A 27,750-nucleotide genomic window follows, 5' to 3' on the forward strand; every position below is an offset into this window, starting at 1 on the left:
TATATTTTTATTTTTTTTTTAATTTTATTTATTTATTTTTGGCTGCGTTGGGTCTTTGTTGCTGCTTGCAGGCTTTCTCTAGTTGCAGCGAGCGGGCGCTACTCTTTGTTGCGGTGCGCAGCCTTCTCATTGTGGTGGCTTCTCTTGTTGTGGAGCATGGGCTCTAGGCACGCGGGTTTCAGTAGCTGCGGCACGCGGGCTCAGCAGTTGTGGCTCGCGGGCTCTAGAGCTCAGGTTCAGTAGCTGTGGCGCACGGGCTTAGTTGCTCCGCAGCATGTGGGATCTTCCCGGACCAGGGCTCGAACCCGTGTCCCCTGCATTGGCAGGCGGATTCTCAACCACTGCGCCACCAGGGAAGCCCAACTTTGACCCAATTCTATGCTGAATTCCGCTCAAGCCCCGTCACGAATACACAAGCACTCTTAGCTTAAAACTTCCCCAGTTTTGCTGTTCAGGGAGACACTGCTTTAGGAAAGATCCCTTGCATTCTCCGTACTTGCTGCAAGTAAAACATTCTTCCTTCTCCTGATCTTTGGCCTGGTTGTGTCTTTTGGCTCAACACCTACCAAGAGGCGAACCCAGTTTTTGGGTAACATTAAGGAAACAAAAGAGTTGAGATCCAGAAGGGATTTGCCTTGGACAAGAAAGTGGGACACCTCTTTCACTGCCTCTGGAGCAGAGGTAAGAATGGATTCAGCTATGTTTGTACACAGAACTTTAAGTGTTTCCCTCCTGATTGCCTCTAGTTTCTCTAGGAAATAGAAGACTTGAGGGACTTGAGGAGGGTGGTGACGGACAGAAATACCAGCCAAAGAGAAGAGAAGGAGCTAAGGACACTTGGAAGGACTGACGGTCCAGGTGAAATTGAAAACCTGGACTTGCCTTGGCACCAATCTACCTGGCTGTGTGGTTTTCTTCACCACTGTGGAGGATGGGGTAAAGGTTATACACAAAGAATGGGAACCGCAAAAATTTAAGTTTCCTTTCAGCTTTTTCTTGAAAGACAAAAGAGAATCTCTTCCACTGACTCAGTGCCACCGTTTACCCACTCAAGGAGGCACCATCAGTCACTGGTCTCGTGCGAGTAAAACGAGCAGAGAGTAGAGAAAGAGGAGCGAAAAAGAGAAGAGGCAGAAGAACTGGCCCTCTCCCAGCCCGGTGGGAAGGAGCGGGAACATTTAGCCTTCCCTAAAAGCTGAAAGCTGATACATACGCCCTGGGATTCAACTTCTGAGCCTTCTCCCCATGACCCTTCCTCTTTCCCAATACCTTGCAGCTGTCCCGTCGTGTCATATTCAGGTCCACTTCAGGTGCTCCACCCCCTCCAAACTCGCGTGCCTTTCCTCCACGTGGTTCTCTGCATATATCGGTCGCCTGAGAGATCCTGGCCGGGCGGGGCTCTAATGACGCCACAATAGGAACAGGCCAATAGCAGTGACGCGTCTCAGTGACGCGAGACGCGGGCTGTCGCTTTGCCCGCCCCGGCGCAATGAGGCGGCTGCCCGCTGGGTGGCGCCGATTTCCCAGGGAGGTCCTCCCTGGGCCCCCTGCGGAGGTGCGGGAGAGGCGGGCAGGAGCCGAGGCCAGGGAGCCCCCTGCGTCAGCTGCCTCTCACTGCGCTGCTCCGGTACCAGCCGGGACTCACCCGCAGCTCCATGCTTGTGCCCGGCTCGACTCGTCCGTCTTCGGCGAAGAGGCAGGTACGTGCCACCTGTCTGAGACTGAGGAGGGGGGATGCGGAGGGCAGTGTCCTTCGAGGCTCAGAAAGTGAGGTGTCAACGACAGCCTGGGCAGAATGGGCACTAGAAATGTAGGGCGAGCGCCAGCTGCGCTGAGGATATCCAGCAGTGGGTACCAGTTGTATGGGGGCGGGGCCTGCCAGCTGACAGCCTAGGGTGCCGGGAAGAGCCATCTGTGTGCTGATCCGTGTGTTCTAAGGAAACGGTGCTGGGGCAGGACCGGGTCTCTGAGCCCTGTGTGGGATGTGGCTGAGAGTGACGCCTGGACCCTGACAACCCCCTCCCCACGTGTGGGTGGCAGCTCATTTACTCCCTCCTCTCAAAGCTCCTGGGGGCTGTCTCTGGTCAGTTTGCCAAAGAGGGTGGGGTGGGGGGAGGGTAGCAGTCAAGTGGAAGAGGAGATTTTCCACCAATCCCAAACCAGAAAGAGGCATCTTTGAAATTCTCACCAATCCCAAACCAGCAGCAGGCACGCGCTGCTCCAAGGCAAGTAACTTATACTTAACAGTCTAAGGAAGCTCTGGCCAACCCACTCTAGCTAAGGTGTGAACATCTACCTCCTGATCTGGCTGCGCTTCGAATGGGCCTGAGCTGGATCCTGCTGATGCTCACCTCCCCAGGCACAGGCATGAGAAGGTCCCCAAGTCGGAGACGCATAAAGTGGAGGAAAGGAGAGCTGGTTGGGCTGGGGTTGGAGCAGCCACCACTCCTCTGATGCTGTAAATGACGCCAAACTGGAGTCGGAATAAGGACTAGAATGAGGGCCGGGTATGAGGGCGTCCTCTGAAGTGTATCATCATGACCTGAGCTGAGTCAGTAGCCTCTGCTGAGACAGGGTGGAGGCACCATCCCGGGTACTCCCAGTCCTCAGGGAGAGCCATCGAGCAACAGACTGGGAGCAGACAAGAGCACCAAGGCCCAAGAGGTTAAGAATCCAGCACCTTCCTCCTGTGACCCTGCCCAGCCAGCCCCGCTCCGTAGGCTCGGGATCCTGAGCACTCCTACAGGTAGAGTGGACACACCAGAGCAGCCAGCCTTGCTCCTGGTAGCCTGGGGGAATCTGCACTTGCTATATTTTTCTGGGTGGAGGAGGAAGGAGCCCAAGTGGGCCTGGCCCTTCTCTGATGGGTCGACTGGACGTCTGGGAATAGGGCAAGCCTCGTTTGCCTTGCCAGTTATGGGACATGGACCAGCTCAGAAAACCATGGCACTGTTCTCTGGCATTAGAACAGAGCACTCCCACAGGGTGGCCTGGAGGCCCTTTTCTCCCTAGCAAGCTTCACCCGGGAGGTACTACTACTACAAATACTACCACTAATTATAATAGTAAGTAATAATAGTAATAATTATCATTTACTGAACCCTTACTATGTGCCAGGAAATTTACAAATATTATTTAACCCTCACACCTGTGAGGTATAGCATTATTATTGCTCTTGCTTTACAGACTAAATAAGGTCCAGACAGCTTAAGTGACTTGCCCACTGTCTCAGAGCCAATAAAAGGGAAAGACCCAGAATACGAGCCCAGGCCTAGAAGTCCATTATAAAAGAGTTTGGACTGGAAACTGAGAGGGGTCCCTCCTGCCTCTCCCTACCTGTGTGCCCTTGAGCGAGCTGCTGTCTGCCTCTAGGTCTCCTCCATTTCAAAACTAAAGGAGGTGGACTGAGGCTTCCTCCTCTTCTCCAGTTCAGTGACTGACACCTCCTTCTCCATATTTTTGCCTAATCCCACCCCCCTCCCTCTACCCTCTTTCCAGTTGTTTCCCCTTGAATCCTCCTTCTGTTCCATTTCAAAATGCCTCCTTTCAAACAGTCTCGTAGGATCTCCTTGCCTGGCACCGGGCCACGTGGAGGGGAGGGCCTGCCACTGCCCCTTTAATTCTCCCCGGGCTTGGAATGCCAGCGAGTGGAGCTAGCCATCTCCATGAGGTCAGATAAGATACTATATATATCGGAGTCGGTAACCTGAGCTCCGGATTACCCGGCCCGAGTCAGAGTCCTGCCTCTGGGCTGGCCACTGCACTCCCTGCCCTGCTGGGGAAGGAGAAGCCCCCAGATCCTGTCCAGTGTCCCCAGACACAGGTCAGTAACTGCCCCTTTGGTGTCCGAACTTCACAGGGCCGTTGTCCGGAGGGCCCCAGACTGTCTGTTTGGGGGAGCCCTGTCTGTCTGGGGGAGCATGTGAGACGCCGCCCCACTGGGCCTGGTAGGTGCTACGGACAAGACCAAGGGCTCAGAGGCCAGGAGGAAGAACGATGAAGCCCTAGAGGAGAGGGAGGGAGCCTGGGGCTCTCCCCTGGGGTGGGTACCAGGAGAGTGCCTGGAAGGGAGGTGGTTGGAAAAGAGAATCTAAGGGTTCCGATACTGCCCAGGGGGCCCATATCTTTGCCTTTTCTTGGAAGTGTAGAGATGCCCACCCCCTCCCAACCCCAAATCAAGAAGCGCCAGATAGAGACACTGCCCTAAGCCCACCCACCTCTTCTCCTCCAGGCAGGATTCTGGCTCTAATCTCCAGTCTCTTTATCTTACCTCTTCACCCCCTCCCAGCCCTTGGGTAACTACTGGGATCTAGAGAGACTGAGGGGGACCCACTGCCCCTTGGATGACCCCCTGCCAAGGCATATTAGGCACTAAACTGGTGGGTCAGTGGGGTGGGTGCCAGCCCCTGGGAGGCAGAGCCGCTAGTGGCAGGCTGGAGGGAAGTGGGCCTGAGAGGAGTAAACAGAACTCCTGGACTATGAGAGCACAAATATCCCTCACCCTGACCTTCCACTGCACCTGCATCCTCTACTTCGGCCGGGACATTCCTCGCCCTAGGAACTGACGCTTGTGTGTAGGCAGTGCCCCAGCAGCTGGGCGTGCGGCTTGGAAAGCGTAGATGACAGGGCCCCTCTCTCAGCCCACTTTACCCTTCAAGGTCAGCTGTCTCACTGCCTCATTCCAATGTTGTTAGCAAGCGGCTTTGGGAAGCTCTGAGGTCACCACTGTGGAGGTTTCCAAGCACCTAGTGGAACTGGCTGGGATTCCCCACTCACCTGTCCCGGACACCTGAGTAGGAGGGAAGGGACTGAATCCGGCTGAGGCGCACCTCTGAAGCCCAGCTAGGGGCTCTCTATCCAGGCAGTGGCGAGGCCACAGAAGCTGGCACTCCTTCACCCCAGAAAGGAGAGCAGATCTGGGCAGAGAGGGGCCGTGAAGGCTGCTGGGATGTTGGGCATCACCCATCCCCCGAGTGCCTGGGATTCCTGGGGAGCAAGTCCCTCCGCTGGCTGGGCAGGTTAGGGAGCCCTTCACGTGAGCAACAGGAAATGACAGTGGCTGACGTAAAGGGCTGGTGGCCCCAAGAAGATAGGGTTCATTTAACCCCTAACTCACCTAGTCTGGGTACCTCGGGGGGTGGGCTGAGCTGCAGCAAGGGTAGGAGACTGCGGGGCATGTCCATAACCCGGCCTTGGGCCAAGGGCCCTGGCTGGGGCCATATGCTGGTGCCAGGGGACATGCAGGAGCTTGGCATCATGGGTGAAATGGAGGCCTCCTGGACCATGTCTCGGCCGATCAGCATTGTACTGGGGCTCAGGTTGCACCTGGCTTCGCTTTCATTCGCCTGCAGTGGAAACTCGAAGGGCAGCTCCTGTGGGAGTCTGAACCTGCCATGCTGTTGCCTAGACAGTGGATGCCTGGATCCCCCTCAACCCCATGCTGCAGGCCCCCCACCCTGTGCCAGCTCAGGGAGAGGCCAGGGAAGTGAGAAGGGAGGTGGGGGGTTGGCTTCAGGGTCGCTGTCAGCGGACAGAGCCCAGGTAGGTCCCAGTCCCGCTCCGCCACTGCTCCCAGTGTGACCTTGGGGAAATCCACATCACTTCCCCGAACCCTAGTTTCCTCATCTGCAAATAGGCATAATAATAGCACCTGTCGCTTAGGACAGTCGTGAGGATTGAGTTAAGACGCAGAAGTCTTAGTGCAGTTTTAAGCTTTAATAACTTCAGAAATATGAATGCTAAACGCTTCATTTGAATGTTTCATTATTTAAACTTCTTGTCTGTTTTTTTAAATTTTTGAATGAAAATATTTTGAATTTCAACTTAACGTAAAAAAATTAAACCTTCAAATGATGTTGGTAAGCCAGGGGCGCAGGGAAGGCTGTATGAGTGTTGGACTTCGGGCTGCTGAGAAATGAGAGGCTGCCCGAGAAGCACTCAGGGTGATGCCTGGTCCAGGGGTGCTCGGTACCTGCTGGCGGGGCAGTGGCCAGCTAGCTCACTCATCCTTTCAGGAAGAGGGATGCCACCACACCTCCCAAGAGGGGGAAACTGAGCAAAGCGAGAGGGAAGCCTGGCAGAGCAGGGAAAAGCTGAGGGCCCCGGTGGGATGGCACGGAGGAGGAGGCTGGCAGCGGGGCTGCCCCTGCTGTCTGAGGTGGCGGGCACCTGGGGAGGCACTGCCTGGAACCACATGCCTGTACTTGCCAGCTCTGGGTAAACAGTGAAAGGAGTCGGGCAGCAGGGGCCCCATGCTGGGCAGGGAGGGGGACGGGGGATCACAGCCAATCGGCTGGCCTCCCACTGCCCCATGAAAGGGCCATTCAGTTCAGGCCGTTCCTTTGGCAACAAGGAGACTCGTGGCCATGTGAGTGCCCGTCCTGTCCCTGTCTTGCGCAGCAAGGCTATAGCCAGGGCCCCGGCCCACTCTCCCGCCCGGGGTGCGTTCTGCAGCCTCCAGGGACAGCCGTGCCAGGTAATGCAAGGGGCGCCAACCCAAGCTGTCTGCTCACCTGAAAGATGCTGGCACTGTCCTCAAGAGTGAAACTGGGGGTTGGGGGAGGGGATAGGCATGCTCAAGGCCTCAGCCCCTATAGGGACCCTCTCCCCAGACAGGGGAACTGTAAAGCAGCTGCCAGCGCTGAGAGGCACCTTCCAGGGGGCTGTTAGTGATGGCATGACCACCTGAGACTGCAGGGAGGGAGAGGCCTGTCAGTTGCCTGCCAGATTGAAGTAGACAGGAGAGAGGGACTTAGGAGCCCTCCTGCGATTCTGGGGACCGGAAGGTATGGCTCCACCTCCAGACCCCAGCCCTTCCCAGTGTTACTTGTGGGCCATCCCAGGGCCATCTGTCCCCGTCTGCTGCACCCTGTTTGGCCCCAGCACTTCTGCGTCAGCAGGGCCAGGAGAGGTCGCAAGTTTGGGGCACTGCCTGCAGAATACCAATTCCCTGGGAACCTCAGTGTGGGGAGGCTTAGAGAGGCCCGAGGGGAGGAGGTACGAGCTCCTGCCCTGGTGGGGGTGGGGTGGGGTGGGGTCATATCTGATTGGCTGCCAGGTGTCCCAGAGCCCAGCTCCTGAGACCTGGAGTCTCTTTGACTTTGAATTATTGATGGCGCTCTCCAAAGTGAAATCGAGCAGGACTGGTCCCACGCCCCCGCCCCCCCGTGCCTCTTTCTGTCTCTCCCCTTGGCCTCTCTCGGCCTTCATTCTCTTCCTTCTCTGGACCCCAGAAAGCTAAGCAGATGGGAGGGAAGCTTGTGGTTTCCCCTAGCCCTCCTCCAGTTCTCTTTTCCTAGAAAGGGGTGAAAGTCATGCAGGAGGTGGGAACACAGTGGGGAGGGAGAGTACATGAAGGGTAGGGGGCCTGCGGGCCAGGCGGGAAAAGGCTGAACGATAACTTATAAGCCAGGCCTTTCTGATGCCGGCCTAGACTGAAAACGGCTGGAGGTCTCTGGCAGGGCCTAGAAGTTCTCTTCTGGGGCCTACATGGAAGGTGCCACCTGCTCACCTCCCAGCCCTGCACCTATCTCACGCCTTACAGGGACTGAGTTTCTAGAGCTCTCTGCCTGGCCCTCAGCACTTGAGGCTTGGCACCACCTCCTCTCTGCCCTAATGGGCTGGGCTGCGGCCTAGGGCAGGCCGTGGGCTGCCCGAGCCACTGGCTGCCGAACAGCTAGATTCTGCCCACTGCCCGCTCATCTCCCTGGGGGCTGCTGGGAGAAGCCTGGTGCCCGGGGCTGCGGTCAGAGGCCCGACGGGCAGGAGACAGCCAGCCCTGACATTATTACAGGCCTACAAAGGGAGGAGCCGGGCTGCCTGGCGGGGGCTGCGGGGGGGAGATAATAACCACTGTCATTGTTGAGAGCTTTCATGTTATTATCTCATTTATTCCTCGCAACAACCCTGTGAGGTAGGAATCATAATGGTGATTATTATACTGATTTTGCAGGTGAGGAAGTTGGGGCTTGGGAGGTTAAATGACTAGGGCAAAACTGCCCAGCTAGTCAGCCACAGGGCGCGTCAAAACCGGCCCCTAAGCGCGCTCCTCTGAGAGTCCTGGGTGACTCTGCACCCTCACCGCCCCAGGAGCCCCCCCAAGAGCCCCTGCCGACCCTCAAGGAAAGAGGCCCGATCCTACCTGCTCCTCCCTCCAAGCACCTTTGCCCTCCGGCTCCATTATAGATAAAGCCTGCATGTTCACGGTGATGGAGGGACTCTGGGGGCCCCCACATGAGCCTAAATGTGATGGGGGTGCTGAGTCGAGGTGAAGTGGGAAGAGCACAGGGCTGGAAATCTGAGAGACATGGACGCCAGCCCTGGGCCTGCTAGTGCGTGACCTTGGGCAAGTCAGCGGCGCTTTTCCCATTTGTACAACAGAGAACTTAAGATGGATGACCCCTTCATCGAGTGGACACTCTCAGATGCCCAGGAAGGGGTTGATGGTCCTAACCAGTCTTAACTGGCTGGAGCATGCACTGGACACAGCTGACTCCAAGTTCCTGAAAAACAACTTGGGCAAACATCTTACGGTTTAGTCTGAGTAAGATCTGGAGGATGTGCAAGTCTTTTGTAGCAACAACTAAAGCGACCTTAACAGTGAGGGTAGGTAATAGGTGCAGTGCAACTAACTGATAATCACCCTTGTTTCAGTAGTGGGGAAATCTGGGATGGATTCCCAAATCTGATGTCTCTGCGGTGAGACTTGGTTCAGGCTGTTTCGCCTCTGTCTGCTTCAGTGTCCTCTATGTAAAGTGTGGTCATGGCTGCCCACTCCCAGGGACCTTGGGAAGATTCAATTGTATGATGGATGTGGAATTGTCTTCTTTTACTTGTGGTAAAATATATATGACATGAAACTTAAAAAAAAAGATGGATGACCCGTTAGGGATCTCAAAACTCCTCAATTCAGAGGTTCTGTGTTCCTTCAACGGGACCCACCCCTGCTGCAAGGACTGGGGGTAGGGACAGGAGTGCTGCCTGCAGTGCAGGATTTTAGCCTCTAGGGGGCCCCCTTTGCACAAGTCATTATCACCATGAGCAGTCTGTGATGGGTGCTGGTAGGGGAGAACCCCTGGGAGGCCACAGGGCCCTGACTCCACTTGAAACAGAAGTCTTAGATCAGTGAAGACGGTGGGCTCTACCACACGAGGATCCCCCACCGCAGCAGGTGACCATGTCCAGGGAAGAACTCTGGGATTGGGTCGGGAGACCAAGGTCAGGCTCCTGCTCAGCCACTCGTCGCCGCCTCCCCCAAACCGCATGGGCCTCCTTTTCCTCATCAAGGATCTGGCCAAGTGATCCTCTCAGGTCATGCCAGCTCAGACAGTGTAAGATTCGCAGAAGACTCCCGCTCGTCCCATAGGTCAGAAAGCAGGGGAGCAGTCTTAACTCTGGGAACGTCCAGCGTTTCCAATCCAGGGGGTGAGGGCGGTGGCATCCCCCCATCTTGGGAGTATCTGCAGAAGCTGAGGAGAGGAAGCAGATGGGACCTGGGTTGGAATACTATTTGTTGCTTGAAGGGCTGCAGAGGTAGGGCAGTCCCTGCCTCACCCTGGGGTCTTTGAGGGGAGCAATTGGAGTGGCCAGGACGTGCTGAGACTGATCGCCCCGTGTGGTGTATGAAAGCCAGCTCAGCTCTCATGCTTTCCCTGAGGTGTGAATGCATGGTGCGTGGAGACCTGCATGCCTGTGGGCGCACGCACATGCAGAGGTGTGTCTCAGCGGTGGGCCAGCCTCTCGTGGAATTAGACTGTGTGGTCCCTGGTTGAGGTCTGGCCAGCTGGGGATGGAGAGCAGGTACAGTGGGAGCCTGACCCCCCGCGGGGCCCTCTGACAACTGCTTTCCTTGTCTTTCAGCCCATGAGGCTCCCAGTTCCCACTGAGTGCCGCCCTGAAGGATGTCCCAGCTCTCCTCCACCCTGAAGCGCTACACAGAATCGGCCCGCTACACAGATGCCCCTTATGCCAAATCAGGCTATGGCACCTACACTCCCTCCTCCTACGGGGCCAACCTGGCTGCCTCCTTCCTGGAGAAGGAGAAGCTTGGTTTCAAGGCCGGCCCCCCCACCAGCTTCCTCACCCGTCCCCATACGTACGGCTCCCCCTCCATCCTGGACTATGACGGAGGCCGCCCCCTGCTGAGACCCGATGTCGTCGGGGGTGCTAAGCGTGCGGAGAGCCAGACTCGGGGCACCGAGCGGCCTTCAGGGAGTGGACTCAGCGGGGGCAGTGGATTCCCTTATGGAGTGACCACCAGCTCCCTCAGCTACCTGCCCATCAATGCCCGCGACCAGGGGGTAACCCTGACCCAGAAGAAGTTGAACAGTCAATCAGACCTGGCCCGGGATTTCTCCAGCCTCCGGACCTCAGATAGCTACCGGCTAGACCTGGGCCGCAGCCCCATGCTGGCCCGCACGCGCAAGGAGCTGTGTGCCCTGCAGGGGCTCTACCAAGCAGCCAGCCACTCCGAGTACCTGGCCGACTACCTGGAGAACTACGGTCGCAAGGGCAGCACACCGCAGGTGCCCACCCAGGCCCCTCATTCACGAGTCCCTGAAGTCCTCAGCCCCACCTACCGACCGAGTGGCCGTTACACTCTGTGGGAGAAGGGCAAGGGCCAGGCCCCTGTGTCCGGCTGCTCCAGCTCCCCAGGGCGAAACACCATGGTGAGTTTGCCCAAGGGACCCGGTGATGGGCTGGGGAGGCAGCCACTGATGAGGAAAGGACTCCCAACTTGACCGATGATCGAAGGCAGAGGTTTTCCTTCCCAGGCCTCACAGTGGCTTCTCCTGCAGCCCAGGTGGGGAGGAGCCAGGGAAGTTACCTCAGCAAGTCCGGTGCCCTCATGGTTTGATGCCTTGCCCAGGGACTTGCCCACTCTCCCCAGGAAACCCACTTCATGACCTGTGCACTCAACGATGGCCCAGCAGTGATCTTGGAAATGCTCAGCTACCCTCACGTACACTGGGATTCTTATCCTCTACTTTCCCACCCAACATGCCAGGGTCCCCTGCAGGCCCTGCCCCATCCTGGACTGACTGCTGAGGCCCCCAGACCACCAGTGTGCCCCGTGGTAAGAGAGGCCCCCTGGCCCTGATTGCATCTCTCCTCCTGCTCAGGCTTTTACCTCCCAGTCCAGAGACGTGGCTTAACATTGGGACATAAGACATCAGGAGAAGAGGGTCTCTCCTCTGATGGACCCTGCCTGGCTCAGGACAGGGTGTCTGGACAGGAGTTGTTCTCACGTGTCTTTGGAGAAAATGGTGCAGAACATTTTGTCTAGGGCTTTAGACGATCCAATCCCTCTCTACTCCAATAGTGCCTGGGCTTGAATAAGGGAAGAGGCTCTGCTGGAGACGCAGTAAGGGCTGGCATGGCCCCACCCACATCTAATCCCTGAACACACCTCTCTTGGGGCACTGACTACAATTCTGCCTTTTCTGTAGTCATTAGTTTACCCATTAGATGGTGAGCTCTCATAGGATGAGAAAGAAATCAGATCTCTAGATTCCTCACCATGTGCCTAGCTCAGTGTAGAACTCAGCTGACGTGCTTATCATGTGGATGGAGGAATGGATGGATGGATTGGTGAGTGGGTGGGTGGATGGACGGGTGGGTGGATGGATGGATGGTTGGGTGGATGAGTAGGTGCATAGAAGGACAGGCAAGCATATGGGCAGGAGAACTGGGTGTTGTGTTGCCTTCATTGCTCTATGTACCCTCCTCCTACCCTTAGGACACGTGTCTTTTGGAAACAGTAGCTATGCCATAGCAAGAAATGCTGCATAGGGGGCTTGTCCAGAAAAATGGAGCAGGGGTGCAAGATAGGGGTGGAGCTTTGGGGCACGGATCTTGAAGCTTGTCATAACCAAAGGTCTTGAGAGGACAACTTTGATACCATTACTTAGAGAGTCTTGGCCTTGCTGGGCCGTCTGTGAGGTGCCATGGGAGATGCAAAGGCTGGTGCCTCCCAGAGCATTCAGGCCCTGAAAGGGCAGGGCTGGCTATGTCGGAGGGACGAGGAGTGGCACACGACAGAGCTGGCCCGGGAGAGAAAGACATGCTCTCAGGGCACGTGCGCTTGTGGTGGAGCGTGATTTACTTGAACAGGGCTGGTGTTGCTCATCTCAGGGACAGTCAGAAAGCAGCTCTCAGTGGAGGGGCTTGGGTGCTAGAGGCCTCTGAGGGGCGCCCTCCCTTTGCTCAAAAGAGAAGGGCTCTTTTTTTTTTTTTTTTTTTTTTTTTATTTTTGGCTGTGTTGGGTCTTTGTTGCTGTGCGCGGGCTTTCTTTAGTTGCGGTGAGTGGGGGCTACTCTTTGTTGCGGTGCGCAGGCTTCTCATTGTCGTGGCTTCTCTTGTTGTGGAGCACGGGCTCTAGGCATGCAGGCTTCAGTAGTTGTGGCACGTGGGCTCAGTAGTTGTGGCTTGTGGGCTCTAGAGCTCAGGCTCAGTAGTTGTGGCGCACAGGCTTAGTTGCTCCGCGGCATGTGGGATCTTCCCAGGCCAGGGCTCGAACCCGTGTCCCTTGCATTGGCAGGCGGATTCTTAACCACTGCGCCACCAGGGAAGCCCGAGAAGGGCTCTTTACGGGGCTCAGTGTTCCTCAAAGTGGGGTCTGCAGACTGCCTACCTCAGGATCACCTGCACAGCTTAACAATTCAGGGGTCCGGGCCCTAACCAGACCCCCCGAATCAAATTCTCTAGTGAGAGTGCCTGGAAATCTGCCCTTTTCACAAGACTTTCAGGTAATCTTCAAGCACACTGAGGTCCGAAAACCTCCCCTCCACAGACTAAACTGCAGAGCCACTCTCAGGCCCAATCCCAGGAGAGCAGGGCTTCCTCCTTCCCACACAGGCATATTCCAAACCTCCCTGGAGCCTGCTGCCCTCCACCCCTTCCACAGGGACACCCCAGCCCCACCCCCACCCCCAGGGCCAGGGTGAGGGGAATTCTGAGAGAGGACCTCAGAGGAGTGGCAGATTGACCCGGAGCAAACTCAGTCACCCTAACATCCCTCCTCCCGTCCAGAAGCAACCCACAACACAGGGAAATAGCCAGCAGCCCGACAACTGAGCTAGCGTTTCACTGTGAGCTCTCGCTCGAGAAGATGCTATCAACTGGGAAAGGCCCCTCGTGGGCTCAGTGGTGTAAGACCTTGATTTAACCTCACCTTCTCTCTCCTCACCACCCTCACCACGCCTCTGGAGCTGACTACATCTTGCTGGCGTGAGATCATCCCTGTTCGTGGGGCCTGGACCACTTCTTCCTTGAACCAGGTCCAGTTTCTTTTCTGATCTCCATCTGGGGATCTTACCGTCTCATTCATTCATTTACGGTGCTTGGCTTACTAGCAGCATAACCTCAGTTCCTGAACCTAAGGAACCTAAGTTCCTGAACTTCTGAACCTGTTTCCTCTGTAAAACGAGAGCAATCATAGTTCCCACTTCATAGATTGTCGTGAGGAATCAAAGGTTGCGTGTGAAAGGGCCTGGCACGTAGTAGGTGCTCCATACATGTCAGTCCTCCTTACCCCCTTCCAGGTGCTCCAGGAGGCAGGAGAGGTGTGAGCCATGGCCCCTGCCCTCGGGCATATGCACAACTAACTTGGGGAGATAAGTCCCAAAAACAGTTGCAGTAGGAGGCCTCCCTAGGTGTTTTGCAGTGTCATAGGTGATGGGGAAGGGAGAGGTCATCCGAGGCTGGGATGGGCTGCTCTGACCGCTGGAAGAACAGTTTGCCTCTTTAACCTTGGACACCTCTCATCTGAGCTGTTTCCTCACCCATGAAAGGGAATGGTCATGCCTGCCCTGCCCACCTCCCAGCGATGTCATGAGGTTCAAAGCACATAATGGATGTGGAGGAATCTGAAACCAGTAACATGTGATGGGAGAGTCGGTTTAAACTTAAGGGGGGAAAGGAGATGATGGAAAAGAAGGGGCATTTGGCAGCTGACTAGAGTGGGAGAGGGGACCACCACTGGGAGGAACAAAGGTGAGAAGAAAGTGCATCCTGGGGCGGAGCCAGCACGATCTGACTCCTCTGGGGCAGCCGTGGCCCCAGGGCTCTCAGGGTAGCTGACCTGAACTACAGTGGAAGTACAGTAAAGGGAGGTCACAAGCAGGGCCGCCCACCAGGGACTAGAACAGTTCTAACCAGACTCAGTCCCCTTGTTAATAGTAACAGCCCACATGAACTTGGACTGTCACAGACTCAGCTGAGCACGGGTGAAGAACTGGTGTAGGGGGACAAGAGTTCTGAATACCCCCCACCCCACCCCCAGCTTGCTTAAGTACCAACAAAATGCCACTCCACGGAGGGTGCAGCTCAGCCTAGGACAGTGAGGGCTGCCCCAGGTTCCACCTTATGACAGACTGGAAGGGAGGGAGGTGTGTTGGTTCAGAACTGATTAAAAAAAACAAAACAAAACAAAAAACCTTTCACTACCCTCAGTGGGGACTCCAAGCCAGGAAGCCAGGCCAGGTGAGTTGGCCCTGCAGAGAGCCAGGGGCCCAAGCACCCAGCCTGGTCACATCCCCCCTCTGCCCCACCTCTCCTGTTCCCTTGGGCCTATGGAAGGACAAGCTGTTCCCACTGAGCCCTTCCAGGGCTGCGCTTTAACCCCTACAATCCATCCTAATCCTCCTCCGCTCCCCGCCCCCTCCAGCTGCTCCCTCCCCAGCCCTGGCATTCTGCCTGCTGGCCTCAGCCCTGCGCTCACCCTGCCCAGCCCTGCCGAGGCCACCCTCTTCTTTCCCCAAGAAGAGCCGGGGTTGGCCTGGGGCCCTCCAGAGCACAAGCCACGGGCCGGGCACCTGCTGCTCAGATGCAGGGCCTGAGCCGGCCTCTTCCACACCCGTGCCCTCTGTTCTGGGACCTGTTGCTAGGAGCAAACGGCCTGGGCACCTGGAGTACCTGGGTCCTATTTGCCACTGGGGCTGCTGACTCATCGCGCAAAGCCTCGGGTTCCAGCTGTTCAGTGACAGGGAGATTATATAAGCCGAGGTCATGTGATTTTTCTCTCGGGTGGGACTTTGGACTTGACTGCTGCCAAGCAGTGGGGGGAAGGGAGGAGTTTTACTCCAAAGAGAACCACTTGAGGACAGCAGGGGCTGCCCTAGGGCTCCTGGGTGAGAGGTGTCACCTTCCTCTCTGTCCCCTGCCTCCTCACTGTTCACTCAGCCACGCTGAACTGCATGCCTGCCGTCTTATTTGTCCAGCTTGGCAGCCTGAGACCCTGGGGCTTGTCCTCACCCACTCGGCCACCCAGAGGAGGGTGAACTTCCTCGGGGCCTGAATCTGTGCTGACAGCATATGAAGGTCACACAGAGGAGCCGTTAAGCCAGAGGGGTCCCACGGCCAGGACTAGTACTAGCTGCTGAGAAAGAAAGGGCAGTCGGTCTGTAGTCTGTGGTTAGAATGAGCCAGACACTGATGTCTCCAGCCCTTGAAGACCGGCTGTGGGCTATGACCTGGCTGGTGGCCTTGGTGCTGCCTTACCCAGGCTCGTTTTCTCAATCAGTGCCCCGCACTGTGCTCCCTGCCTCCCCCTCCACCCCGCCTCGGGGATGTCTCCATGAGTTAATGTGGCGCAGGGGTGGGCTCAGCAAGGCCGAAGTTAATCCAAGCCTGGCAAAATGTTCCCTGCCCCTGGGAGAGCCGCTCCACTGACCATCGGCTACAGAAATGAACAGCATGTTCAGGGCCCAGAGCTGCACACGTGGCCCCCTGCACCCTCTCACCTCAATGGGTACGTAAAAACTGGTGCCCCACACAGAGGTATAAATGAGAGAGGGAAGTGTGTGGGCCTCTGGAATCCAGCTGGTTCAGGCCAGACTGCCCAGGGGCTCAAAGGAGTACAGAGCTCTTGGCCTCCTGGAGTCTGAGTGATGCAGGGAGGCGGAGCTTCCTACAGACCTAGGTACCGCTGGCTGGCCCTCCCTCCGCAAGGGCAATCGTGGGCTGAAAGCCAAACCTCCTAACAAGGACTCTGAGCCCCTACCCGTTCAGTCAATCAGGCCACCAGTCTGTCCCGTTTGCGGTGGTAACGGCAGGTGCGCGCAGGAGCAGGGCCTAAGCAGTGTTTCCAAATCCAGGACCAAGCTGCCCACTAAGATCTGAGGGAGCAAGGTATTCGCTGTCTTGCCTTCGTAGAGCTAACCCTGACTTTAATTTATTTAAACACCCCATCCGTGCCAGGAAGGATCTGAGGTGAGAAAATACCTACGGGGGAGGCAGGCCAAGCACAGGGTCTGAGAAATGGCCGTCTCGGGCTCCAGGAATGAGCCCTGCAGAGATCAGCTCAGTGTGTCTGAGGCAGAAAGTCACGGAGCCAGAGCCAGATTCAGATCCCAGAAGACTATATGCTTTACCCATCCCACTTCACGAAATGGCACTGAGGAGAAAGGGTCTCACCGGGGCTTGGCTAGTTGAGAAATGACCACGATTCTTCCTCGGCTGTGTCCTGCAGCCGTCAGACCTGCCTGACAAGACTGGACCCTGTGTGAATTCTTTCCGCCCCGGCTTCTCAAAGGGCTCCCATGCAGGAGCTTTCCCCAGCTGGGCCTCCCCTCTCCCAGCAATGCCCCTAACCTCCCGCATCCCAGGAAAGATGGAGAGAGCTGGCAGAAGGTCATGATGTCCCGGGGTGGCTGGCCTACGTCATGGGGAGACAGGCCAAATGCTCCAGGGGGTGAGCACCTGATAGCGCTTCCTGCATCTCACTTACTCAACATGCAAACCCAGACTCGCCCCACCCTCTGAGGCTCCATGGGACTTCCAGGATGCCCAGCGGAGCCTGCTCTGGCCCCCTTTCATGATGAGCTCAACACCTTTATTAAGCACCCACTAAGAGAACCCACAACGCTGCCCTTCAGGAGGTATCAGTGTGATGGTACAATCAACACACAAGCTCAGACCACTTACAGAAGTCTTAGAGACACTTATAACACAAAGATAAACATATTAAGACAAATTCATACAGTAGAAACTGAATGCTAGTAGACTGAGGGTATACAGGGATGGTGTTTAGAGCTAGGTGGAGTTCACTGGAGAAGGCTTTGTGGAAAACATGAGTTTTGAGCAGAATTTACAGGTTGGTAACTGGCAGAGAACAGGAAGGGCATTCCAGAATCTCCTGGTAATTGTTACTAGCATGGGTTTTGCTGTAGGATGGGTCTGGGTTCAAAGCCCCACACTGCCATTTACCAGCTATGTGGTCCTGGAAAGTCATTTGACCTCTCAGGGCTTAAGGTCCTTCATCTAGAAAATAGAGGTGATAGTTGCTATGTCACTGTGTTATTATGCAAGTTAGCTGGGATAATATATATAAAGCACTTAGCAGTGCCTGGCATTTAGTAAGTACTTCATCGGTGGCAGTTTTGTTTTTTAAGCGAGAGAAGGCAAGTGCTTAAGCAGGTTGGTTGGCAGCGGGGATCAGAGAAGAGTGAGGGTGGTGACGGTGGTGTCGTCCGGCCTATGGATGACAGTCTCACAGACAGGGCTACCTGAGGTTTCCAGACTGGATAGAAGAGTCGAGTGTTTCAGGGCAGGGGAGTGATGTGATGAAACGCAAGCCTTGCTGCAGACAGTGTGGGACTGGCTCAAAAGGGTGTGGTTAGGAAGAAGGAAGCATGGAGGAAACGGCTGTTGCATTTTGTCCAGGGTCCAGGTTTGGTCACCCGGCAAGGAGAGTGACGGTGGAGATACCCCTCCTAACATCAAGCCTCACTTATCACGCAGGAGAACGCCCTGCAGCTCCTGCCACCTGCGCAGTCCTCCCACCACCGCTGCTGGAACACACGGGGCAACCGTCTGTGCTCCCCTCTCAATAGCACAAAATTGCTGTTCTGTGGGAGGCCTGGGGTACAAGCCATACATGCGTCCTGGACACACTCCCCATGTGGCTGTGGTCGTGTGTGCCGTGTGCGTGTACATGTGGGGATGACAGGCCAAGGGAAACAGAAGGAGGCCACAGATGAGTAACAGCACACACTGCTGCCTCCCAGAGTATTTTTAAATGCTAAAAATACTGGCTAAAAATAGCCATCAAGCTCCAAACAAGATACTTTCTCCAGGCAGATTCTGTGTGGGTCCCTGATAGGTGAGTGGGGTGGAGCCTCAGAAATCTTCAAGCACTGCTGCCCTTAGGGTCACAGGAGTACACTCACCCCACACCAGCTGAGCACCTATTTCTCCACCGTGGTGGTACTTTCTCCCCATCTCCCAAAAACAAATCAAAATTTGAGATTCTAGGAGAGATGGAGTTGGGTAACTGGGTAGAAGAGGCCAGAAACGGCTCCTTCCTGGGGCCAAAAGTTACGGTGACATACTGTACCATATAAAAATATGGGCATTGCCTCTCTTGGCAGTGGGCCAAAGTAGGGCTGGAGGGAGGAGGGGTGCTCAATGCCGAAGCCGTGGAAATCTACCTTCCTAACCTGGGCCCTGTGACCCTCACGGTCTGTGTCGATGTTGGGCTCCAAGAAAGCCCTGAATGCTGAATCCCCCCTGAATGCTGTGCAAAAGTTTGTGCGTGGGTGCATTTTTCCCTGAAAAAAATGAGTACAGAGCTTTCATCGGGTTCTCAAAATGATCTGCAGCCCCCAAAAAGTTAGGAATCGTTTGCCGCCTTGGGGGAAGCTCACCCGGCTGACACTCGTCCTTGGAGACGTGTCCTCTGCGGGCCTCAAAGACAGTTTCTCGAGTCCCAACCCCGAGGTGGGTCCCGGACTCCGCGCTCCGGTCCTGCCGGCCCCCGGGGGCTGCCAGGTCTCTGCGGCCCGCGGGCTCGGTCGGCGCCAGGGGGCCGGGGGCAGCCAGGCGGTGGGCGGGAAGCGCGGGGTCTGGCGGGGGCTCAGCCTCGCTCGGGTCCGCGTGCTGGTGCCCGGGGGCGGGGCCCAGCAGGGGCGGAGCTGGAGCCCTGGTCCCGCCCCGGTGCTGACGTCACGCGGCCAGCGGCGCCGGTGGGGCCGCCAGTCGGCCGGAGAGAGAGAGAGAGAGAGAGCCGGTGCAGGGGCGGTTGGTGGCGTGCGCCGCGGAGGTCGAGGCGGAGGAGCGCGCGGTCTGCCTGCCGTAGCGGTTGCCGCCGGGCGCCGCGGACGGTGTCCTGTGGCGGCCTCGCCGACCTGGGCGTCCGGGCCGTGGCATCGCGCGGTACTACCCCGCGCCCCCTTGGCCAACGTTAGGCGAGGGGTCGAGCCCGCCGCCCGCCCGTCAGCATGCGCACCTCGTACACCGTGACCCTGCCCGAGGAGCCCCCCGCAGCCCCCTTTCCCGCCCTCGCCAAGGAGCTGCGGCCGCGCTCCCCTCTCTCCCCTTCCCTGCTGCTCTCCACCTTCGTGGGGCTCCTGCTCAACAAAGCCAAGGTACGCGGGGCCCTTTTCCGGGACCCCCAACGCCGAGGGCTGGGGTTCCGCCTCCTCCCCGGGATGCCCTCCCTCCCGCCCCCTGCTGCCGCGCGCCGGGCCCGGGCACGGAGGGTCCCCAGCCCCCACCCCTCCTTTCCCAGGGTCTCCCGGCAAGGAACGCCCCTCCCCGGGTGATCTCACGCTTACTCCGCGGCCCCCTCCCCTTGTTAAGGTCCCAGCCCCTGAGTCCTCCGAACCCCCCTTCCCCCTCCCTCTCGTCGACCCCGGCACCAGGTGGCTCTTGGACTCTTAATTCCTGGCACCTATCAGGACAGGTGCAGGAAAGCGTAACCTTGACTAGTTCTCGGTGTGTGAGGGAACGGGCAGCTCGCTGGACTCCGCGGGCGTGACTCCTCCAAGGCCAAACCCAGCAAGAAAGGCTAGTGGGAAAGGGGCCGCCTCCCCGACACTCAGTCCCAAAAGGCCCTTTCCCAGAGGGTCGGTAACAGGGGTGCTTTGACCCCGTGAAGGGCGGAGGAGTTGCAGACGGGGAAAGAGGTCAACGTCCCTTCCCTTCCCAGCCCTCCCCAGTTCAGCTTAGTGGGCACTGGATCCCTCAAATGACGTAGCCGCCCCAGAGTGATGCTGGGGCTAAAAGCTGGGCCCTGCCTCCTCGGGGAAGAGAGAAGGGGGCAGAGCTTGGCAGGTCTTATGCAGCAGCACCAGCTCCCGTGTTGGCAGTGTGTGCACTGCCCCGTGCCAGGGCCACACCAGGCTCCTCGGCTGCAGCCAGGACTCATGGCTGACCCTCATGGCACAGGTGAAGTAAGCCGGAAAGCCCTTTCCTGGGGTCTCGGGCGTGAAGACACAAACCTCCATCAGCCTTTCTTCTGTGGCCGGTGTTCCCAGATGTTTCCCCCGCGTTAACATAGAGCAGGCTCTTACGAGCCCCCTGCTCCTTCCCTGGGAGGGGAATGCTGTCTGTTTACTGGCCATGCAGGTGGCATCTACCTTCTAGAACAGTGGTTGCTACTGAGTCAAATTAGGTTTGCTGGTGGCTAATTTTAAGGAAGTTCTTGACCCGAACTTTCTCCGCTCTTTGCACTTGAGTTCCAGCATCCCAACTGGAGTCGTTTCCCTGTCTCCTGGTGAGAGGCTGGCTGTGCAGGGTCTCTCCCAACTTCTCCAGTTTTGGCCTCTCCCTGTCGGCCCTGAGGTAGGATTGTTTTTTCCGTAAGAAAGGTCACTCCTGGGACATTTTGTTTCTCTCTGGAATGGAAACTGCTGACTTTCCCTGCAGCTCCTGATTTCCTATTCATGGCAGAAGAATATCTGGCCGGGCAAAGAACAGCCCTGCTCTCCCCTCCACTCCCACCCCCTGACTTCTGTCACCCAGCCGCCTTCTACACAGAGTGCTTAGAAATTGGCAAGTAGTGTTGAGCTCAGGAAATTTTAGACAAAGGCACAACCCAGAACTAAGAGGGCCCCAGCGATGCCTTGAAGGAGCCTCCCCCATCTCTCCACCCGCCAGGCCATAAGCAGGGGTAGATCCTCAAGAATAGTAACCGTAGATCGTGACCTGTTCTTCTTGACCTTCCCTCTGTTGGGTCACAGTTAAAAGTGTCAACACCACAGGAATGCTTCATTAGAGAGATGCCTCCAGTCTCCCACTGCCCCACCCCCACTAGTGCTGCATGACTGCTGCCTCAGCCAAGGGCCCGCTTTGGTAGACAGTGACAGTCACCAGCGGTAGAATGCTTTGCTCCTGTGGCCTGTTTAGACAGATGTTGTCTGAGGCACAGGGGGTAAGAACTAATAAAGCACTGCCGGAAATAGGTGTTAGAGTGGGTGTTCTGGGGAAGAAAGAGCAGGTATTTGGTCGTGGGCAGACTTGAACGTTTAGTTCCGAATGGGCAACACGGAGACGTCAGTATTTTTTTGGGCCCCATGTCTACTTCAAAATGCTGATAAGGTCTTTGTCCAGGGAATCATCTCTGTTGTGGCCCTCTGGAGCGTCAGGGTTTAGATTGTCGTGAAGGTAAGATTTAAATTCTGTGTTTGGGGCCACACACTGCTGTTCTTCAGCGGGTGCTTATATCCCACCTGCTGCCAATAGGCTTTTCTTTCTAGCTGCAGGTGGACAGCAGGTCTCTCTGCTGGTTTAGGTGTTTCCTTCCCTACCTATTAGTGTTAGACCTAATAATTGGCAAGGAGGGATCTTCCCACTTGTGGGATCAGCAAGGCAATACCTGAGAAAAGCCCTCCTTCAGCCTGCCTCTCCCCAGCCCACCCCCTTATGCTGACAGCCTCATGGGCTTTGAGCTGCTGACAGCACACGGCATGAGTAATTTTAGCTGAGTTATTTCAGGCTCCTGTTCTGATCAGGCTTGAGCTGGCCCCACGCATGCCCCAGCCAGTGTTGCTCCAGAGCTGCCTACTCCCAGGTCCCCTCCCTGAGAGAGAGGGTGGAAGGCTCATCTGTAGGCCGATGCTTTAACCCTTTGAGCCTGAAGGTTTTCTCACTCCTTGGAGGTTGGGCCAGGATCAGCCAAGAGACCTGGACAGACAATGCGCAGAGTCCTCAACGGAGCACCTGTTCTCTCTCCCACCCCCTCACCAGCCTCCACAATAGGGACAAGAGCAAGAGTAGCGCCTTCAGCCAGGTGCTTACCTCTGCTTGGCCGCAACCTGCCATCAGAAGGATTCCCAGCCAGTGGCCAGTCAGAGTGTTGAAACCTGAACCAGGCGAGGAGGATTCTCCCAGGCTTTAATCAGCCCTCAGGAGCTGAGCTCAGCTGGAAGGAATTCCACCTGTCTCTGGCGATTCAGAATGGCAGGCCAACTAGAGTTTTTCCCCAGCTGAAGATCTAAACTCAGTTGAGATGTTTTGTCATTGAACTTTTCAAGACCTCCTTGAAGTGCTCATTATGACAGCTGGTTTAGATATCAGACATCTCAGGATACTAATGTAGGTCACTTGAGAGAGTGCCTGGATTTGGGACCTGGAATTTCTTGGAGCCAGGTATATGAACTCCTGGTCTCTGGCTCTAATCTCCAGTCTCCAATCTGGCAGAGAATGAAAAGTAACATAAAGATGGGGGAAAACACGTAGTCGATAAAAGAAAGCAAAGCCTTGAAGAATATTTTTGTTGTGTGTTGAAAATGACAGGCATTCCACACCCCTCTTTCCTACAACGTACGTAGACTGAAGTTGAAGAGAGAATAATGTGTGCGGCTTGATGCCAGTGGCTACAACTGGCAGAAGGTTGCAGAGAAAACCTAACATAGGCCGGGCGTCTTCCTTCAGCCTGAATATGCTGCGTGTTCTTTGCTTACAGAATTCTAAGAGCACCCAGGGTCTGGCTGGTCTTCGAAACCTTGGGAACACGGTGAGTTCTTCCTAGCCCACTTCTTTCCTGAGGCCACTCCCTACCATCCCAACTGGGACCGTCTAACCAGAGTCCCCTCCTGGCTCCAGCTGACTCCCTACCCTCTAGGCCAGCTGGTACCTGCCCTTCCTGGCTGGTGTTTTACGAAGTTGCCGGGCTCTTCCTCGCCCCCGCCCCCAGCAGGAAGCCCTGCTAAAGAGGAGTCGCCCTTTGAACTGGCAGCTTAGCTACTTTCCTGGATCCTTCTCCTCGAGGACAGCCATCACTTCCCACCCACTTCTGTCCAGCTCCCCCACTCCCTTTTGTACACCTCTGTAGTAAATAACCAGTTACATCACCTGTGCCAGCAGTGGGAACTTGCCTCACTTCACCGCTTTACTTACGAAAAGAGGCACTTGAGGCTGTGGGAGGATACATTTCTGGGCCAGATGGACCAGAGGGCTCTAGGTGGGAAGTCTTTGTTCCGCGGCTGACGTGCAGGTGGTCTCTCGCAGTGCTTCATGAACTCCATTCTGCAGTGCCTGAGCAACACCCGGGAGCTGAGGGACTACTGCCTCCAGAGGCTCTACATGCGGGACCTCGGCCACAGCAGCAGTGCACACACAGCGCTCATGGAAGGTGAGGGGCGCGGCCCTGCTCCCCCTCAGGACGCTTTTCCCACTCTGCTGTCGCTGCACTAGTAGTTGTGTGTCATGTGTTCCTCTCCTATTTCTCTTTCTTTGGCTTCTTTTAGTTGGGACTCTAGTTTAAGAATTTCTCAGAGAAAATGGCTCAGCTGTCCTCCACGCCCCTCTCTACCCTCTCCTTCCAATAGAGTTTGCAAAACTAATCCAGACCATATGGACCTCATCCCCCAATGATGTGGTGAGCCCCTCTGAGTTCAAGACCCAGATCCAGAGATACGCACCGCGCTTCGTCGGCTATAAGTAAGGGCCTTGGGGACATGACCTCCCCGGGGTGGGTGGCGGCAGCAGCAGGTTCTAGGGGCCAGAGGTGTCGCTCACTCCCTTTTCTTCGGATTCAGTCAGCAGGACGCTCAGGAGTTTCTTCGCTTCCTTCTGGACGGGCTCCACAATGAGGTGAACCGGGTCACAGCGAGGCCCAAGTCCAACCCCGAAAACCTCGACCATCTTCCGTAAGTAGGAGGAGAGTGCTGGGGGCAGAACTACACGAACTTCTTTGGGGGTAATGATTTGGGGAGAATTTTGGATATTAAGGATTTAGATCCCTAGGCCTTTAAACTTATCATGGTTTGAGCTCTGACCCAATTATCTTCCTCTCTCTGGGTTCTAGTGATGATGAGAAAGGGCGCCAGATGTGGAGGAAATATCTAGAACGGGAAGACAGTCGGATCGGGGGTAAGTGCGGGCACGGGGGGAAATGCCTGCCTTCCCTGCTAAGTGCTTTGCCTGAGCAGAGCATGAGAAGCCCATTCTCCCGGGGACCCCTCCTGCTACCCAGTGCCCAGCACCCAAAGGTCTGAGGCAGGAGCGGTGAGAAAGGAGACACAGTGTTTAAGCATCGCATGTCCGTCTCTCCCCAGATCTCTTTGTCGGGCAGCTGAAGAGCTCCCTGACGTGTACGGATTGTGGTTACTGTTCTACAGTCTTCGATCCCTTCTGGGACCTGTCTCTGCCCATTGCTAAGGTACGCACCCCTGTCCCCCTGCTTCGGAAACTCCCGCTCTTACCCTTTCGTGTCAGCGACCTCTGACCTTCCTTTTTCTCTCTCCCAGCGAGGTTATCCTGAGGTGACGTTAATGGACTGCATGAGGCTCTTCACCAAAGAGGACGTGCTTGATGGCGATGAAAAGCCAGTAAGTCACCCTCCGTGGCAGCGAGAGTGCATCTCCCTGAGCCCTCTCGGGGGCGGACCAGCCTAGGAGTCGCTGGATTCGCCTGTTGGCCTCTCTCGTGAGTCCTTCCCAGCTCTGTCTATCCTGTCTTTCAGACGTGCTGTCGCTGCCGAGCCAGAAAGCGGTGTATCAAGAAGTTCTCCATCCAGAGGTTCCCAAAGATCTTGGTGCTCCGTATCCTTCAGCTCGTCAGGGCAGGGACTTGACATTAGAGAGTGACTGATGACAAGGGCCCAGGTGAGGGCCAACAGAGTAGGAACCTCAGAAAGTCAGGCGGCTTTTCTTCTCCCGCGTGCCCTTCTGCTTCCTGAGAAGCGCAGTCGCCCTCAGGGGCTCTGTCTCCTGTTCTCTGACTCTGTTCTTGCCACCCTGTCTGTCCTTGACTCACACCAATACCAGATCTGAAGCGGTTCTCAGAATCCAGGGTACGAACCAGCAAGCTCACAACATTTGTGAATTTCCCACTAAGAGACCTGGACTTGAGAGAATTTGCCTCAGAAAACACCAGTAAGTATTTTTCGGCTGGAGGCGCAGAACCAAGGCACAAGTGTCTAAGGTGCAGCGGGGAGGCCAAGAGGTGGAGGGACGCTGCTAAGCAGTGAGACGTGGAAACTGGGAGTAGCGGCAGGAGTGGGGGGCCCGGGGGGCAAGGTATGCCTCGGGGGCTTGACGCCTTGTGCTTCCTCCTCAGACCACGCTGTTTACAACCTGTATGCTGTGTCCAATCACTCCGGAACCACCATGGGCGGCCATTACACAGCCTACTGCCGGAGCCCGGTGACAGGCGAATGGCACGCGTTCAATGACTCCAGGTGAGACAGGCCTCGGGCGCGGCTCCCGGCTGCCAGGCACCTGTACCTCACCGGAAAAGGTCAGGGCCGAAAGGGGTGTAGCTGTGCATTTGAAGACCCTCCAGAAGAGGGTGGCCTCGGGTGTCCAGTAGATCAGAGACAGGCCCTCATGCTCCCCCGGCCGCTCTGCCGCGTCATGGGGCCCCGTGGCCGCCAGGCTGACCTGTCTTCTCTCCACAGCGTCTCCCCCATGTCCTCCGGCCAAGTGCGCACCAGCGACGCCTACTTGCTCTTCTACGAGTTGGCCAGTCCGCCCTCCCGCATGTAGCAACGAGGAGCTACATCTCATCCTTCCCCGTGGTGGCCCTACACCCTAAGTTTTTTTAAAAAGGCAAAAAAAACCCCACCTGACTAATAAGCGAAAAATAAAGGAAAGTGAAGCTGCCGAGCAGGAGTTGCTGCAGCCTGGCCGGGGTCTGGAGTGGGGAGCCTGGTGTCCCCGAGCCCCGCCTGGCAGGGAAGATCGGCAGGACACAGACCGAGCCAGCACAGTGTCCCTCGGCTTCTCATGTTTGCATTTGTAAGCTTGTGGTTTCTTCCTGTGTGTGATAAACAACAGCCGTCTGTGGGGAGAAAAGATCCTCATCCACTGGCCCACTGGCCGAGGCTCCAGCCCTGGCCTCCCGGAAAGACAGCGCCCTCTGGAGCCTGCTGGGGAGGATCGCCGCCCGTCTTCACCTGGACCCTGTTCACCGGTCCGGGAGCAAGAAAAACACCCATGAGCCAAGAGCCCTCTTAACGCTGCTAACTCCAGGGGGACAGATGAGGGGACGTCTTTGAAAAAAGCTGTTTTTGGTTTTTAAAAGCCCACCTTTTTTTTTTTTAATTTACCCTAACTAAAGTTTTCAGACTGGAGATGCTCTCTTTCACACCTCTTCACAGCTGGGACGTTGTGCTGGTCATTTTTCTTTTTTTTCCTTAATTCTTCAAAATACAGCTTTTCTCATGCCAGCCCCCAGTGGTGCTAGGTGGGAGTTGGCCAGGCCCCAAGCACAGCCGCAGTAGACTGGGCTCTGACAGGTTTTTTGTTTGTTTTTTTAACGTTTTGGATGGAATCTAGTTGCCTCCAAGAATTGTGCCTTATAGCATTTGGGGACCAGGGGGTAACTGCCCCTCCCTGAAATATCCCTCAGCCTCTTCCCTTTTCCCCAGTGCCATGTTCAGAACCGCGGGGGAGCCTCAGGGTCGTGCCCGTAGCCCCTGGCTTGTTTTGCATTGCAGTGAGGTGAAGAGGAGAGCAGGTAAAAGGAGATTTCTTCTGATAGTGTTATCAAGTTCTTCCCGCCCTCTTCCTCTAACCCAGCCCCGGGCTACTCCCCAGCTGTTGGAAGGATAGCACGAGCCCCTTACCCTCGAGCTTCTCTCACCTTTAATTTATTCCTCCTTAACTTGCTTTTTCTCTCCGACCTTCCTGCCCCACCTCCCCTTCTCAGAGCCTCCTGACGTAGGCCCTTTGGACCGAGTTTCTCAGGGATGCCCATGCCGCCCCCAGCTCCTCTTGGCATCGGTCTACAGTCCACCCTGGGAGCTGGAGCCTGGGTGTTTGGGGACATCTTGCCTCGGTTGTATGGTTCTTTCCCATGGGCTTGATTCTGCCCTAAGTAGTTGGGCAAAACTCTGTGCTGTCCCCTAGAAAGAAGCTGTTCAGCACCAAGGCACGGAGGTCTGTGCTTGGAGCTCTCTGCGCACCCACACAGCTGGGCCCCACTTGTGCCCCTCGGAGCCCAGAACTTTCCAGTGTTCCCAGGAGGCATCAGAAAAAGACACCCTGAGTCTAACTGGCCTGACACCCTTCTCCAGGGAAGACCTGTGAACCTGAGCCAAAGGGCTGGTGTACACTTGTTTACTGTGTAAGCAAGAGTAGAAGAATGTGTGATGTACAGTGGAACCTTGTACAGAATAAATAATAGCTTTGAGAAATAAGTTGGTAAGTGATGGAATCTTGATTTGGGAGAGGTCTGAACCCAGGAAGCGCTCCTAGCCTATCTGTGGAGATATTTTACTGCTTCAATCAGATTGTAGATTCCAAGTTCTGGAAAAAGTTAACTACCCACTTTTTAGCTTAAACTTTTCAATTCTGTAATAAAAAAAAAAAGCTGGACTAGTACACATTTTGAACACTCTATTCCTTATCTGGATTCACTGATATATTAACATTTTGCCACATTTGTTTACGTATACTTTATTCTTTGGGGCAAAACATTTAGGGGCAAGGTGTCCTGTCACCACTTCTAAATACCTCAGTGTGCGTCTCCCACGTAACCACAACCCTGGCTTCACACCTAAGGAAATCAGCATGTCTAACGGAC

The 27,750-nt window shown here is 55.9% G+C and overlaps 1 protein-coding gene across 2 annotated transcripts; it reads left to right on the forward strand.

Moving 5' to 3' along the window:
• Positions 1-1,587: 1,587 nt before the first annotated feature.
• On the forward strand, positions 1,588-27,489 carry USP2 (ubiquitin specific peptidase 2). 2 transcript variants are annotated; one of them, XM_068555639.1, is made up of 13 exons: positions 1,588-1,700; positions 9,859-10,667; positions 22,685-22,735; positions 23,230-23,353; positions 23,550-23,661; positions 23,760-23,870; positions 24,029-24,093; positions 24,279-24,382; positions 24,471-24,551; positions 24,686-24,764; positions 24,990-25,097; positions 25,282-25,402; positions 25,622-27,489. In XM_068555639.1, exons 2-13 carry the CDS (start codon positions 9,900-9,902, stop codon positions 25,707-25,709), a joined length of 1,812 nt encoding a protein of 603 aa, XP_068411740.1. In that variant the 5' UTR covers positions 1,588-1,700; positions 9,859-9,899; the 3' UTR covers positions 25,710-27,489. The 2 variants fall into 2 exon arrangements, with proteins under 2 accessions (XP_068411740.1, XP_068411741.1); XM_068555640.1 differs by lacking the exons at positions 1,588-1,700; positions 9,859-10,667 and adding an exon at positions 19,155-19,364.
• The last annotated feature ends 261 nt before the right edge of the window (positions 27,490-27,750 follow it).

This window comes from Eschrichtius robustus, chromosome 11 (genome assembly GCF_028021215.1).
Source record: "Eschrichtius robustus isolate mEscRob2 chromosome 11, mEscRob2.pri, whole genome shotgun sequence".
NCBI classification, from domain to species: domain Eukaryota; kingdom Metazoa; phylum Chordata; class Mammalia; order Artiodactyla; family Eschrichtiidae; genus Eschrichtius; species Eschrichtius robustus.